This window comes from Tenrec ecaudatus, chromosome 2 (assembly GCF_050624435.1).
Source record: "Tenrec ecaudatus isolate mTenEca1 chromosome 2, mTenEca1.hap1, whole genome shotgun sequence".
In the NCBI taxonomy this organism is placed as follows: Eukaryota; Metazoa; Chordata; class Mammalia; order Afrosoricida; family Tenrecidae; genus Tenrec; species Tenrec ecaudatus.
The window spans coordinates 133,114,621-133,129,336 of record NC_134531.1 but is presented as its reverse complement, the minus strand read 5'-3'; the positions used below and the strand labels follow the sequence as shown (position 1 = coordinate 133,129,336).

Below are 14,716 nucleotides of genomic sequence, written 5' to 3'. Positions count from 1 at the left end.
CTGGATGCTGAACAAATCACCAGACAAGCTGGTTTATATAAAGCAAAATGCGGCATCTGGATTGAGACAAAGCTTATTCACAGTCTGTGATTTCAGATCATACAACCTTGAGTTCTGAAAGTGAGGAGGAATTAATCACTTGCTGATGAAGGTCAAGAATTGGGCCCTTCAGTTTGAATCAAATATTAATATAAAGAAGAACAAAATCCTTACAACTGTACCCATAGCTAATACCATGACATATGTAGAAAAGATTGAAGTTGTCCAGGATTTTGTCTTGCTAGGATTCACAATCAATTCACATGGAAGCAGCAGTCAGGATAGCAAATGACACATTCCATTGTGTAATTCTGCTGCGTAAGACCTCTTTTAAATTGTTGAAAAGCAAGGATGTTACCTTGAGGACCATGATGTGCCTGGCCCCAGGCATGGTATTGTCAGTGAGTTCATATCTATGTAAAAGTTACGTATTGAATAAGGCAGACTGACGAAGAGTACATGCGTTTGAAACGCGGAGCTGACGAGGACTATGGGAAGCCTCATCGGCCTCCGGAAGCACAGGAGACGCACAGCCACGGCGCTCCTTAGAGTCGAGGAGGGGAAGACTTGATCTCACTATTTTGGATATTGCCAGGAAAGACCAGTCTCTGGAGAAGGACCTTTTGCTTCGTAAAAGAGAAGGTATCAAAAACACGACCTTCGACAAGATGGAAGGACAGCATAGCTTCATAGATGGGCTCAAAACTAAGAACGATTGTGAGGAAGCCTAGGACCAGGCAGCGTTTCCTTCTGTGGTACGTGGTATTGCTGTGGGTTGCAACAGACTCGCCGCCTAGCTACCACAACAAAACCAGGCATGGCCTTCCTTCATGTGGCTTGGCAGCGGTCTTCCCCTGAGTGTAAGGATCTCTCAGTGCAGGGACCAAACGACACTTTGATTCCGAGTGCTGCTTTCTGTCTCTGTCCATTTCTCTTTTTATAAAATGTAAGACTTCTTTTACACCAGACTAGGGGAGTATTGGGATTAAGGGAGTTGCTACATTCATCCTTAATACTCTGTTGGTTTGTAGCATCAGATCACATCATGGAGTATCATCATAAAACTGCCACATGACATCATTACATGCGATGTCATGCCAAACCACTGGAAATCATAACCAAGCCAAAATGACACGTGTATTGTATTATTCAAGTTTCTGTACACTTCCTCATTTTTCGTCTAGGCCTGTCATGAGCCCAGTTTGTGCTATGTGTTAGGCATTGGTCTGCCACCTTCAAACTCGTCAATGCGAAACCACTAGCCAATTAGACAGGGTAAAGGTTTACAGACTCCGAAAGGCTGGAAGGGAATGGGTTCCTCGATAGACAACACTGGTAGATGGTTAAAGGGTGTGGCATATCATTGTAATGCTAAGACAAAGGGTTTCAAATTGAAAAGAACATGAAGGCATTATTTACCTCAGTGATGCTATGGAAGAATGTAGATTAGTTTGTAAAGGATGAAATGATCAAGAAAACAAAGTATAGTCGATTGTAATTGCAGAAATAAAAGTTAAAATGATAATATCCCTGTACAATGGGTAAGTTAAAGAAAATTAGGACATTCAATAGTAATACCACGTGTGGTCAGGGAAGAGGAAACAGTAATCCTCATGAACAGAAGAAATGTACAGACTACTTGTGGATGTGGAGGCTGGTGGTGGGTTTCAAGACCACTCCAGGCATTCTAAAGAACACTCTGGTATGATTTATTCATATAAATAGGTCTGTCTACCCTGTGATTTAATCATTCTGTTGGGGCTTTAAAAAGACAAGAAGAGTCCCTTTGAGTCCTCCAAGTTCATAAAGAGTCCTTTTAATTTCCAAAGAGACCCAAGGAGGATGTGCATGGCATCATTCACTGAAAGGTCAAGAAGTTGTAGATAAATCTGATGTTCCCTCCAAGGAATGCTTTATAACAGAACCAAAGCAACAGTTTGATTTTGTACCTAACACCATGGACGGATGTTAAATCCAAATTTCAAATCTGAAAGAAATGGGAGAAAGAAAAAAAGGTAACATGTGGTCTATATGATGTACCATTTAATAAGTTAAAATATATGCATACAAAGAGATCTTTATTCACCTTTCCCCACTCTTTAGTGAATACTAGATTACTTCTGTCCATTAAATGTCTATGCAGATAATCTAAAATTAATCATAATTCTGTTGAAAATGTTTTCTTCTTGCAGATGTTGATGAATGCCAGGCAATTCCTGGAATATGTCAGGGTGGAAACTGTGTCAATACCGTGGGCTCCTTTGAGTGCAGATGCCCCGCTGGCCACAAGCAGAGTGAAACAACTCAGAAATGTGAAGGTATGTGTCTCTAACTTAGGGATGTGCTTAACTGTTTAGTCTGAATTGAGATGATACATGACTCCATTTTGCATTTCTAAGAATATTAATCACCATGAATAGTTTCAGTATGGACATGTAGATAGAGCCTGTTATCAGTGTGTATATTACAGCCTTCATGGGTTTGAATGGAAAGAGTCAGTGAGTATTTTGCATCTGGCTTTTTTATCTCTCTTGCTGTGTGAGTGAGATTGAGAGTAATCCAGCAATTTGTATTTTTCCCTAATAATTTACTTTTCCGTTCTGCCTAAAAATTTATATCAAAAACTAAAATAAGGTAAAGAGAAGAAGTCCAATGACTACACTGTGTGTAAAATTATACTTTAATAGTTGGCACTATGCCATGTGATGTAAAATAAAATGTTATTTTCATTGTTTAATTGAATAGTGTTGCTTCACTGACCACCAAGTTAAGAAAACAAACAATTGACACAAGAGGATTGGGACATTTCCCTAAAAACTCCTGTGAAAGAACATTCTACCCAAATAAAGATACACAAGGGGGCAGGGGGAAACAAATGATTTTCTGGAACATGAGATTTTAGCTTTAATATTGAAGTACAAGTTCCATCAGCATGCTTCAAATAGAATAAATTCATTTGTTATATTTACCGAATAAAAAGCTACCAAATTTAAGAACCACCAAAGGATGTGAGTTGTAATGAATCATATTTAGAATAATAGTGATATTTTTAGTAGTATTGAAGCAGCACTAGTGGCGTAGTGATTACGAGTTGGGGTGCTAACTGCAGGTTGAAAGTTTGAAATCACCAACCCTCCTCGGGAGAGAGACTTCGACTCCTGTAAAGAGCTGTTGTCCTAGGACTGCCCCTTAGAGACAGTGGCAGTTTACCCTGTCCCGGAGGGCTCCTATGAGTTGGAATTGACTCAACGGCACGATCAAAGCAATGTATGTCTTCATTTAAGATTGTCTTCTGAAGACAATGCTCACTGCCATTGAGTTAATGGGGACTCATAGCAACCCACGGTGGGTTTCTGAGACCATAACTGTTCATGGGAGTGGAATGTCTAGTCTCCCTTGGAGCTGCTGATGGTTTTGAACAGCTAACCATGCGAATCACAGCCCAGTGCATAACCACTGCACCTCTAGGGCTCCATTCTTAAGTCAATCGAACATAACCATTTTCATTTATGTGACAGCAGTGTTCTCATCAAGCAAAAGTTTTTTTAAAGAACATAACTTCATTGTTACGTGCAGTATGCTACAATGAATTGCATGGGCTTATTTGCATGGTCTTTTTTTTTTTTTTTTTTGCTTTTAACAAGCCAACATTTTACATGTCTTTTCTGGAGCTTTGTTTTGTCACTTCAGTTAATCTAAGTAGGAAAAGTATATGAGGACTACTTTGATGCTGGATTTATCCCTTGTGCCAAGTAAGACGTCAACTGGGAGCATTCACTCACTAGACGAAAAGTGACAAACACATATTACCATTACTTCTTGTAGGGAAACGTATTTTTGAAGTTTACTTAGAGTCATTTACCATCAGTAATTGGATAATTACTTGTATGGGGTACAGCTTGTATGGAATACAGCTGTTATTTTATGTTGTTTTGTGTTATTTACGCCTTTTCTAAAAGGTACGTTAGGGGATGTTTTGTGTGAGTTGGTTATATAAAGTTGTGTCCTCTTTTTAAAAAAGAAAATGGGGGTAAGGCCATGGAAGGTAAACAGAAATATGAACTGTATTATGAGACAAGAGGTCTTAATAATAATATTAACAATTATACTATTGTATCATTACCAGAAACCATAATTTTGTAAACCAATAGAACGTACATCATCCTATATTAATTGTATAAGATTACTTTTAAACTTACCTCGATGAATTTACTCTCATCTTCGAATCAATCTGTATAGTTTTAGACATTAATCCAAGCTAATTACATGATCCCTGAAAAAGAGAATGTACTGTGGCCATCTATTTTAAGGGGGAAAAAATTCTCTGAAATTGCTAATAAGTGGTCTCAAGTAATTGATATCCATTTAAATCACCCACTACTGATAACTAAAGTCTGCTGATAGTGGAAGAGTTAAGAAAAATAGTTGGAAAATAAGAAAACTTCTGAATTAACACAGGGATTAGGCCAGAAAACCACTGATACACAAACAGTCTTGAGTTTGCAGTGGCTTCCCTGGCATAGCTTATCAAGGTGTCCCCGTTTGGCTTATTTGAGAGGTGGATTCCACTGCTTAACTTTTTGTCACCCCCTTCCCTTTTGACTGCAGAAGTAGTATCCACTGTAGAGCCAAGGTGCGGTCTACGTAGAAACAAAGAACATGTTGGGTTATAGGTGAGATGCCAACGGCACTGACTACTCAGAGTAGCCGTGACATTTCCATTACACATCCCAAATGCATTTCTTCTTAGTTGAATATGGAATAAGCCTTTTTAACATCACATTTCATCAAAACAACCTACAGAGCCAAGCATGAATTTGGGGAAAGACAGTACAACTCTTTATTCACCAGTTGTCTATGTTCTTTAGGAAAGGGGGGTATTGATGTAATGCAGGCACCGCCCCAAGGCCCTGAATGTAGTCATCTCTTTCCTTACTTCCTGCCTAGGCAGCCAAATCCATTTAACCATTTCCCAGAAAGAATTATGTGATTTAATATTCTGGATTGGTGGGGACTAGCTGCATGAAAAGAAGTGGTGATTGGAATTTGAAATCCAGAAGTTGTATGAATTCTTTCCTTTGTGCCTACATCATATTTATTTGGAGATACCTCAAAAGTGATTTTTTATCCATTTTACCCAGGTAGTATTCATTTTTGATGTAAAAGAACCAATAATACTTATATAAAATTATTTAATGTAATTGGGGACGCAATGTATGTGGAAATAGAATGATAGGTCTTGCCGTAGATTCAAGATTAATATTTGCTCTACCTAAAAATAAAATCACAGCAATCACTGTTTGATCAACTGGTAAAAGCGTAAAGCATTTTAATTGTTTATGTGAACGACAAGGTTACATATAAAAGACCGTCATATTGGCAGGTTTAATTTCAAACTGTATCTTTCCTATTTTATAGCACGTTCCATATTTTCCATTTATCCATTAAATTCTTAACAGAAGGCTTTTAGTCTTTGAGTTTTAGGGTCTACCCAGGAATAAGAGAAGTAACTCTAGTATGTTGAGTCATAGTAATTGGAAAAATGGCATATTAATGACCACAAACTGCAAAGTATGTGAGTTTAATGTTTTTCTCTTTTGTCATTGCCTTTCTGGAGCATGCTGGTTTGCAGACTGTCACGCGGACTTTGGAGTGAGGTTTTTGAGGACAGAGACTGTCGTGTTAACATTGTCTCCCAGAGCCTCGGGTAACACTGTGCATGTTACAGGCTCCTCGAAAATGGGTTGATTAATTGACTGTGGAGTGTACGATAAGTTTATTTATTTCACTTGGTTGAATGTCCGAAAGAGAAGGGAGATTGTGGAGCCAGAATTAAAATCATATTTGGAAAGGGACCAGTCCTCTTCACTAAGGAATTTCCCTTTGTCTGTTTTTCATAATTTGATTGCTTCGGTTGCCATTGAGAAAGCAGACACATAAACTTTGAACGCAAGTTGATATTTTTAGACCTTCAATCGCGTTGTTCCCTTTAGGCCAATTGTGGGTAATGTGTTTGGGCTGTAGACTTTCTCACCCTGTACCTAAGTGAAAAAAGCAAACTTTCTTCTGATTCTTCCTTGCGATGTCTTATTCTAAAAAAGACTTAATGCAATAAAGATGTGTTTGATTATATGCCGTTTTGTTTAAACATGTAATTGTATCCTCCCTCCATATTCAGTGAATTTGGATTATCTCATGAGATTCTTATTATATTCAAGTCTGATTCCCAGTGTGATAGCAATGTATGTTTTTACGTTTCTCTTTCTCTTGCCCTCTCTCTCTGTGTGGGTATGTGCATGTTGTGTATGTGCATGCATGGTGTTTCCTCACGGTGTGTGCTTGTGGGTATCTTTCTTTCTCTCTGGAGGAGAGTCACTGTCCCCTCTACTCAGTGTCAGGGGTTCCACAGAGCCTTCCGCGATGCCCGCAGTGGTCATGTCTTATTGCTTTGGGGCTAGTTTGCCTCCAAAATCGACTTTCCTAACTCTGTCACACAGTGGGGAGAATAATCTTGTGGTGGAGTGAGCCTCTCAAGCCTCTGAAGGGAAAGTTGTCTTATTTACTCACGCCACTCATAATTTACTCTTTGAAATGGAAGTTTAAATGAAAGGATGGAAAACACATCAATATCATAGGAAATTACAGATCAGAAGAGAGTCCAGTCATTTCTCTCTCTTCTTCAAAAGTCAAATATATGATCCTTTGAAGTTCAGTCCAGGTGGACAGAACACGAATAGGGGCCAAAGGCCCTTGCGGGGTGTGGGGGGAACTGGGGGGCCCTCCTCTCAGACTATAGCCTTTAAGACTCCTCAAGCCGGTTTTCCTACTCTGGCATCACCCGGAGGCCGGACATGCACCTCATTGTATTGGAGATTCTCCTTGCAATCGTGCTCTATATGCAAGGTCATTGTTTGGAACTTATTCTGAAGAATCTTCAGCCTTGTTCCATTAGCATAGAGTTTTGTTGTTTGAGATTTATGACAAGAAATGTTTATTTATGCTCATGAGATACATAAAACTTGTTGGCACAGTATGTTTTGCTGTTGTTCCAACTCTGCTTTGATAAATCATGGAAAATAAACTTGATAACTGCTTGGTTTTACTCATGTTACCAGAAGTGTATTATTACCTCCAAAATAAACAATAAATAAATCCATCGAGTATTTCCAAAGGGAAAACTGCATATTAAAACGAAAGATGGAGTAAGGACATTGGAAAGAGATTATCTTTCAAATAAGTAATTGATATTAAAATCATAAAAACTGACTTCTTTAAAATCTTTTGAAAGAGATAGGTTCAACATTTTAGTTAAGACGAAACTATGTTCTATGAGTCTCTCCTTTGAATAAGAGAGTTTACAAAGCCCAAGCCTAATTTATGCTCCTGTAACAAATACATTTTTGTGATAAGGCAGCAAAATTTAAGCACTAAAATGTCATTAAATTAATAATAGAAAATCTGTATTATTGCTTATGTTTTATATCCCAGATAATACTTAAACTACTTTATATGGGTTATCTAATTAAATCTTCACAATAGAGCTGTGATGTTGGTTACTCTTATTAATCCAGTTTTGGTATAGTCATAGTCAAGTAATGAAGGATTTAAAAGGGTTTTCATTCTGATTAAAAATATGCCTTTTGTAATAGCACAGTATAGTAACACACCATAGCAGACTGATGATGAAACACATACAGTGAAGACCTATTCAAAATTGTAAAAGAATGTGGATATTTTAATCTTGTCAAATAAAATTATGTTCCAGAAAATATCCTAAAAAGAGAAAAGAAGTGGTATACTTGTGTGTGGGTGTGTGTTGATGCATTGAAAGCCTCTAGAAAGACATGCAGAAAATCTGCATCCTTGGATATCTCAGAGGATGGGAATTGACTGTCTTAAAACCAGGGATAGCAAGGAGGATTATTATGGATTATTCAAATACAAGTTTTAAACTTTGAAACATGTAAATTCAGTCCTTATTCAAAACACATGGGAGGGTAAATGGGATACCCACAGAGTATATAAGGGACTTCAAACATTTGTGGGGAAATGGGGATAAAATTAATAGAAATTTTTTCCATGAACTTTTCGAAGCCCCCTAATAATAAGGATTGGCAGGGGCTATTTCTTCATAATTTCGTGTATGTGCTGCTGTAACATGCACCTGGTTGGGTGCTAGGTCCCTAACTACAAGTTGAATCTTTCAAAAACACTAGCTGTTCTGAGGGGGAAAGTCGAGGCTCTCTGCTCATATAAATATTTACAGCTTTGGGCACTTACATGGGACTGCTCAACTCTGTTCCACGGGTTGACGTGAGTCAGAACTGACTTGATGGCAGTGATCTGCGAATATATTCAAGGATATACTCAATCGCATATGGGGGAAGATTTTGAAAACTTATTTGTCCTAAAGCAAACATTTTGAGAAATGAGTCACTGACCTTGGACCACAATCTCAGGGGCATCTAGGTCAATTGACGTAGCATCGCCCACAAAGATAAGCATCTGCAGTGAGTAGCAATCAGGTTCTTAAAAGTTTATCAAGAGTGATTTAAGACGCAAATATGTGCCTTTCCCTTTTGGAACACCAGAGAGGGGAGCAAATAATATCCTCAAGGAATCAGTCAAACATACTAATTGATGATGTAAACCACATACTCTGAGACCAGACGAAATCTGGAATGCTCGGATCAGGATGACAGTAGAAAGTACTGGACCACATGGGAGAAACCACGTTGTAGAACAAAATTTAAAATCACGAAAAAGACCAGACCTGAGACTTAGGCCCTTCTAACCTGGTTGTGAGCCCGCCAGATAACCAACGTTCAGCCAAGCGATGGTTAGCCCTGTGGAAGGTGCAGTCATCTCAGAGGAATGAGATCTAGAGGGTCAACTGCGCACAAGCAGAAGGGCAGCGTGTGCCCAAGGGCAAAGCTGAGAAGGTGGCAAAGGGCACGAGAGCAAAACAGATGGAGATGAGGAACCGAGGGAAGAACTCGGCAGAGTACTGTTAGATTAAGGGGATTGTCCTCAGTGTCCCAATATAAAAATGTGTATAAATAATTGAACGGAAGACTAATTTTCTCTGTAGAATGTATCCCAAAGCACAATAAATTCAAAAAATTAAAAACTAAGACTAGGGGAAGAAAAAGACTCCATTTGTCTGTCATTTTCTTTGTTAAACTCCCAACAAATGCCTGTTGCAGCCATCTTGCCTATCAGCTAGTGGTACAGGAGCGACATGTATTAACCATTATTAGTGCCTCTGTTGTACAGTGTCACATCCTTTTGTCCTCAGAACAAGAGTCTGTCCCTGTTGCTTGACACGCTGCCAAGTGGACAGTAGATACACGCTTACTGCTTATCAAATACAGAATGAAAATATGGGCCTCAGGCAGAATTACTCTTAATCTTAAAACTACTGCCTTTGTGAATAAGTAAAAATTTAGGAATACCAAGGGAAGTACTTAACGTAAATGTCCCTCACATTAGTTGCTTCCGAGAAAAATGTTTAAAATATGTTTGGTGATAGGCAGTAAAAAGAGAGTGATCAGAGCTGATAATTAACAATGAAGAGGCATATAATTTACCCTGGGAAGGAATGTAACTCATAATAGAGTAGTTGTGTTGTGAAAACGGAGATACTCTTCTTTGACCCCATTGTTCCCCTACTATGCCAATTAATCCTTCTCCTTGGTAGTCCTGTTCACTGCACCTCTACTTTACCAAGCATGATGACCTTATCCAGGGACAGTTACCGCCTCATAATATGTCAGTGTATAAGATTGTGCAGGTTTCTAAGAAACCTTCTGGACATACATCTTCAAAGATTTATGCTTTCTTCTGAGATTCCACGCTATATTCAGTATTCATCACCAACACTTGATTTAAAAAGCTTCATTCATTGCCTAGCTTTTGTATGCATATCAGGTGACTGAAAATACCATGGCTTAGCTAAGGCACACCTTAGTCCATAAAATGACACCTTTGCATTTTAATATTTAATACAAATACTTTGTAGCAGATATGCATGGTGCGATATATTACTTGATTTCTGGACTGCTTCTGGGGGCATTGATTGTTAATCGAAGTAGAATGAAATCCTTATACGTCAGTATTTTCTCTGTTTACATAATATTGCATAATGGCCCAGTTATGAGGATTTTTTCTTTATATTTATATGTAAACCAAACTGAAAGCTGCAGTCTTCTATCTTTGTTATAACTGCCTCAAGTCCTCTTCACGTTTAGCAGACAAGGTTGTATCATCTGCGTATCAAAACTTGTAAATAAACCTTCCTCCAATCCTGATGCCAAATTCTTCATATAGTCCATTTCTTAGATACTGTAGTCTGCATGCAGAGTGAAAAAATATGGTGAAAGGATGTAACCCTTGTGTACATCTCTCCTGATCTTAGACTACTCAGTATTCTCCAGTTCTGTTTGAAGAGCGCCTCTGTCTGTGTGTAGTTAGCACATGAGGAAAATGAAGTGATCTGGAGCACCCAATCTTTGCTTTGTTGTCCATAATTTGTTACACTCCACACAATCAAATGCTGGGCCACCAACTGCAGGCCAGCTGTGTGACTCAAAGAAGTTAGGGCTGGAGAGAAGTCAGAGACTTCCCTTCCCAATTCGGTTAGGACGCTGAAGTGGAAAAACAGAGAGACAATCTGTCGTCTCATTTGAATCCCTTTGGTACCTAAAGGAGGTTCATTGACATTTTTTCATTGGAGAAAGCATCGTTGATCACACCTATTTTTGCCTACTCAATCCTTGTTTTGTCTTGTGCTTGATCGTAAAACAGAGTCTGGTGCTCTCTGCAGTTTGGATGACTCTTCCCCTCACCTGACAGAGATCACAGATTGCAGCATTCAGTAGGCATTGTAACTCAACCTAAAGACAACTCAGATCCTCTCACCTGGATCAATAGATAACATCCCGATCACCAGAGAAAGGGTTGAAGTGGTCAAGGATTTCATCTGGCTTGGACCCACAATCAGTAGTCATGACATCAAATGACATTATACTGGACAATTCACTTATACATGACATTTCATTCACTGCTGTAGAGTTGATGCCAGCTACTAGTGACTCTACAGGACAGGGCCCTATTGAACTGCCCCTGTGTGTTTCCACCTTACAAAACTGAAACTCTTTATGGGAGTAGAAAGCCTCATCTTTCTCCTGAGGAGAAGCTGGTAGTTTTGAACTGCTGACCTTTCAGTAGGCAGCCCAAAGTGTAACCCCTGTGTCACCAGGGCTCCTTCTCATAAGACCTAGACCTCCTTAAAATGTTGAGGAGCAAGGATGTCCCTTTGACAACTAATGTACAACTTACCCAAGCCATATGAAAATTTGACATTGAATAAGAAAGATGGGAGACTAATCAATGCATTCAAATCATGATGCTGGCAGCAATTACCGAAAATTGCAAGGACAACAAACAAATCTGTCTTGGAGAAATACAGCCAGAATGTTCTTTAGAAGCAAGACGGCAAGCAAGACTTTGTCTTATGAATTTTGGACATGCTATCAGGAGAGAGACCAGTCCCTGGAAGTGTACATCATGCTTGGTATCAAAGTAAATTGGTACTTCATTGGTATCAAAGTACATCATGCTGGTATCAAAGTAAAGTAAATTGGTATCAAAAAGGAGGGAGACTCTCACAGAGATTGATTGACACAATGACTGGTACAATGAGTTCAAACATAACAGTTGTGAGGGTAGCGTAAGCAAGGGCAATGCTTCATTCTGTTATGGTAACAACTCAATGGCACCTACCAGCAACAACATAGCCTAACCCCAAGTCGAGATACCACCCGAGGCCTTGCCCAAGATTGGTAGAGAAGCATCTGCTGAATGCTTATGTGGGCCCAGAGGGCCAGGTAAATCTTTTGGATTACTCTTCAGATGAATGATGAGAAGTGCTGCGTTGATTATTTAGATTATTTAGATAAAGAAGTAATGCAAAAGAAACAAAGATACTACAAACATTTACCACTTTTTATCTCCCTTGGATCTACAGTGACTTTGCACTGCAAATCAATTCCGCGTGCTTTGCTTTCATACGTGAGCAAACCAGAAGTGGCAGCCATCCTGTCACTGTTTTCTTTGGCATGTAAGAGACATATGCATGTAATACTTGATAGTAAGGCGGTCCTTTACGTTAAGGATTCTGCTCTTCCTGCTGTTTATCTTGAGAGGCAGCACATGAAGTAGTTTAGAACTATAATGTGAATTTAGAGAATATTAAAATACGAACTTCAAATCTAAAACAAAAGGATGAAGCATTTGTGTCTTCATAGGGAAGCTAACAACCACAAAGCCGTGGGGGCATGCAGCGTAGCCAGGCGCCAGGCTGGCTGAGGTGTTGTCAGGTTGGCCGTTAGAATTTCCATGTGTATTTTAGAAATGAAAACAGCACATCCACGAGGAGACCAGGGTAGGGAAGAGAGGGTGAAAGGACCTCTGAAAGGGCAAACAGCAGACCAGAGCTGATGTGCTTGAACTAAACAAATGACCGCATCCCACTTCCTGAGTGTTGTTCATCACAAGAGCCATCCTACTCCCTTTGTTTCTTCTTACAGATGACTTCCACTATTAAAACACGTGTTAATTAGATTGAGGGCTGGCTTGACAGTATGACAACCTACAGCATTAGTTCCTAGGGAGTTACCAAAGGGAAATCCCTCCATTTTCAACCTAAACAGATGGGTTGCATGGAAAGTTGTCGACGCCGTTTTCTCTGAAAGCAGAAAGCAGAGGACAAGCGAGTTCCTCGTTCGAGGCACGGTCTTCAACGTCGCCATGAAGGACATGAAGTTGGTACAGCACCCATTACAGATCACGTCATTCATCCAAGTCGTATGTGAGGATGCAAAGGCGTTTTTGGTTGTTGGTTTCCAGTGTTAGGATAATCTGGAAAAGGACCGCCAGAATGATAGCAAAACACAAATGATGCACTCAGTGTGACTGGATTGCATATGTCGGAACTGTTGAATGGCTACATTGTTTGCTATAGACATGTCACCGCATCTTTTTTCTTTTAATGTGAAGAAAGGCATTGAACCTGGTGTGAATCCAAATGCGAAATATCCAGATCACACTGCAAATTTCTTCTAAAATACTTTCTCAAGTTTGTATAATAATAATAAGTTTTTAGTATAAAATATTAGGAGATAAAAATAGAATTCAAGTTTGAAGCAAAAGCTGAACTGCTGTTGACTCAAACTCCCAAGTGGCCCTATCCGACAGAGTAGGCTGAGCCCGCAGCATCCCTAAGGTTGTCAAGCTTGACTGAACCCAGCAGCCTCCTGTCTCTCCCCAGGAGCAGCTGCAGTCGAGCCACTGCATTTCAACCGGCGGTGTTAAGTACGGTTCAGAAAATAAATGTGGGGAGGGAAAGGAGAATAATAGTCTTTAGCTCAAGATTTGCGATCTAAATGCCAGCCTCGGGGTTCCACAGACAACTAAAAATGGGATAGTTGTCTTTTACACGTATTATGGAAGATAAAGTTAATGCAAGGATTTTCTTGTTGTTGTTGAAGTGACCCAGAGATAGCTCTTTTATATTCTGTTTAATTTATGACACTTCCCAAAGCTCAAAACCACCACTATCCAGTCAATTCTGACCCATCGGGCTGTTTCTGAGACTGCCAGGCTTTATGGGAGCAGAGGACCTGGTGGGTCTGAATGACTGTGCTTGCAGTTAGCCACCCAACCCATAGCCCAAGACACCATCAGGGAAGTTTCTAATAAATAAGCTCTTTTAACTCTTCACCCTTAAAATGAAAGAAACTGACAAAGGCAACCCATTGACGTTTTTATTTGCCCACTTTGGAAAAATGTATCCACAGACAAAGAAATTGACCCAAGTTTATAATGACGATGATGATTTAGAATTTACAAAGAGCTTTAAATGCTCCCTTAATTCCTAACTCTTCTCAAAGCTGTTTTTACCCTCCCCTCCCCCCAGCTCCAGTTCCACCGAAATTACAGAAATGGACATTTGCGATATTGAGGATTTTATTTATTTCACGTAACACGGTGGTCAGGAAATTGCTTTGGTGTGTGTATGTGGGGGGTGTTTCCCCAGTGGGTTCAAGGAATACACTTGGGGGAACCAGTGTTGTTTCCCCAGGGCTGTTGAATATTTAAATGCCTTTTTAATATGAAAAAAGTGTGGTAAAGTAATTCACATGACTCGTGCAGTTCGGTTTCCGCTGAAGAGCCCTGGAAGGTTTGAAAGCCACCAAAGCATCTTTCTCAGAGACATGAAAAAACAGATGTGGTTAATAATAGAAAAATCTACTCGGCCGTGGCATGCATGCATCCAGTGAGGGTTGCTGTAGGGGCATAAAGGTAGAAACCAAAATGGATAAAATCTTGTTATTGTTTCCTTTTGATTAGCACATCGTTACTGCTTCACAGTGGAAGTATAAAAACCATAGTCCAGACCCAAAGAAAGTAGCAAAGTCACATTCTGGCTTTATCAATTTCAATATCTATATTCGTTTCTATTGATGAAAGAAGGAAGGAAGGAAGAAAAGACAGGAATGCTTTCCCAAAATAACCATGGCTTAGTGGCTATAGGAAATTAGTCTACTCTAAAGAAATACCATGCTTTAGTCAAATGAGAATATAACAGATCTTGTGAACACCCAGGCATTTCATT

At 39.4% G+C, this 14,716-nt stretch overlaps 1 protein-coding gene across 3 annotated transcripts in view; it reads left to right on the top strand.

Annotated features, from left to right (window-relative positions):
• Positions 1-14,716, top strand: part of FBN2 (fibrillin 2) — a 247,901-nt gene that overhangs the window by 86,605 nt on the left and 146,580 nt on the right. For all 3 annotated transcript variants that reach the window (XM_075541492.1, XM_075541491.1, XM_075541490.1), the window contains one exon: positions 2,232-2,357. In XM_075541492.1, coding sequence (XP_075397607.1) covers positions 2,232-2,357 — 126 coding nt within the window. The remainder of the gene's footprint in view (positions 1-2,231; positions 2,358-14,716) is intronic.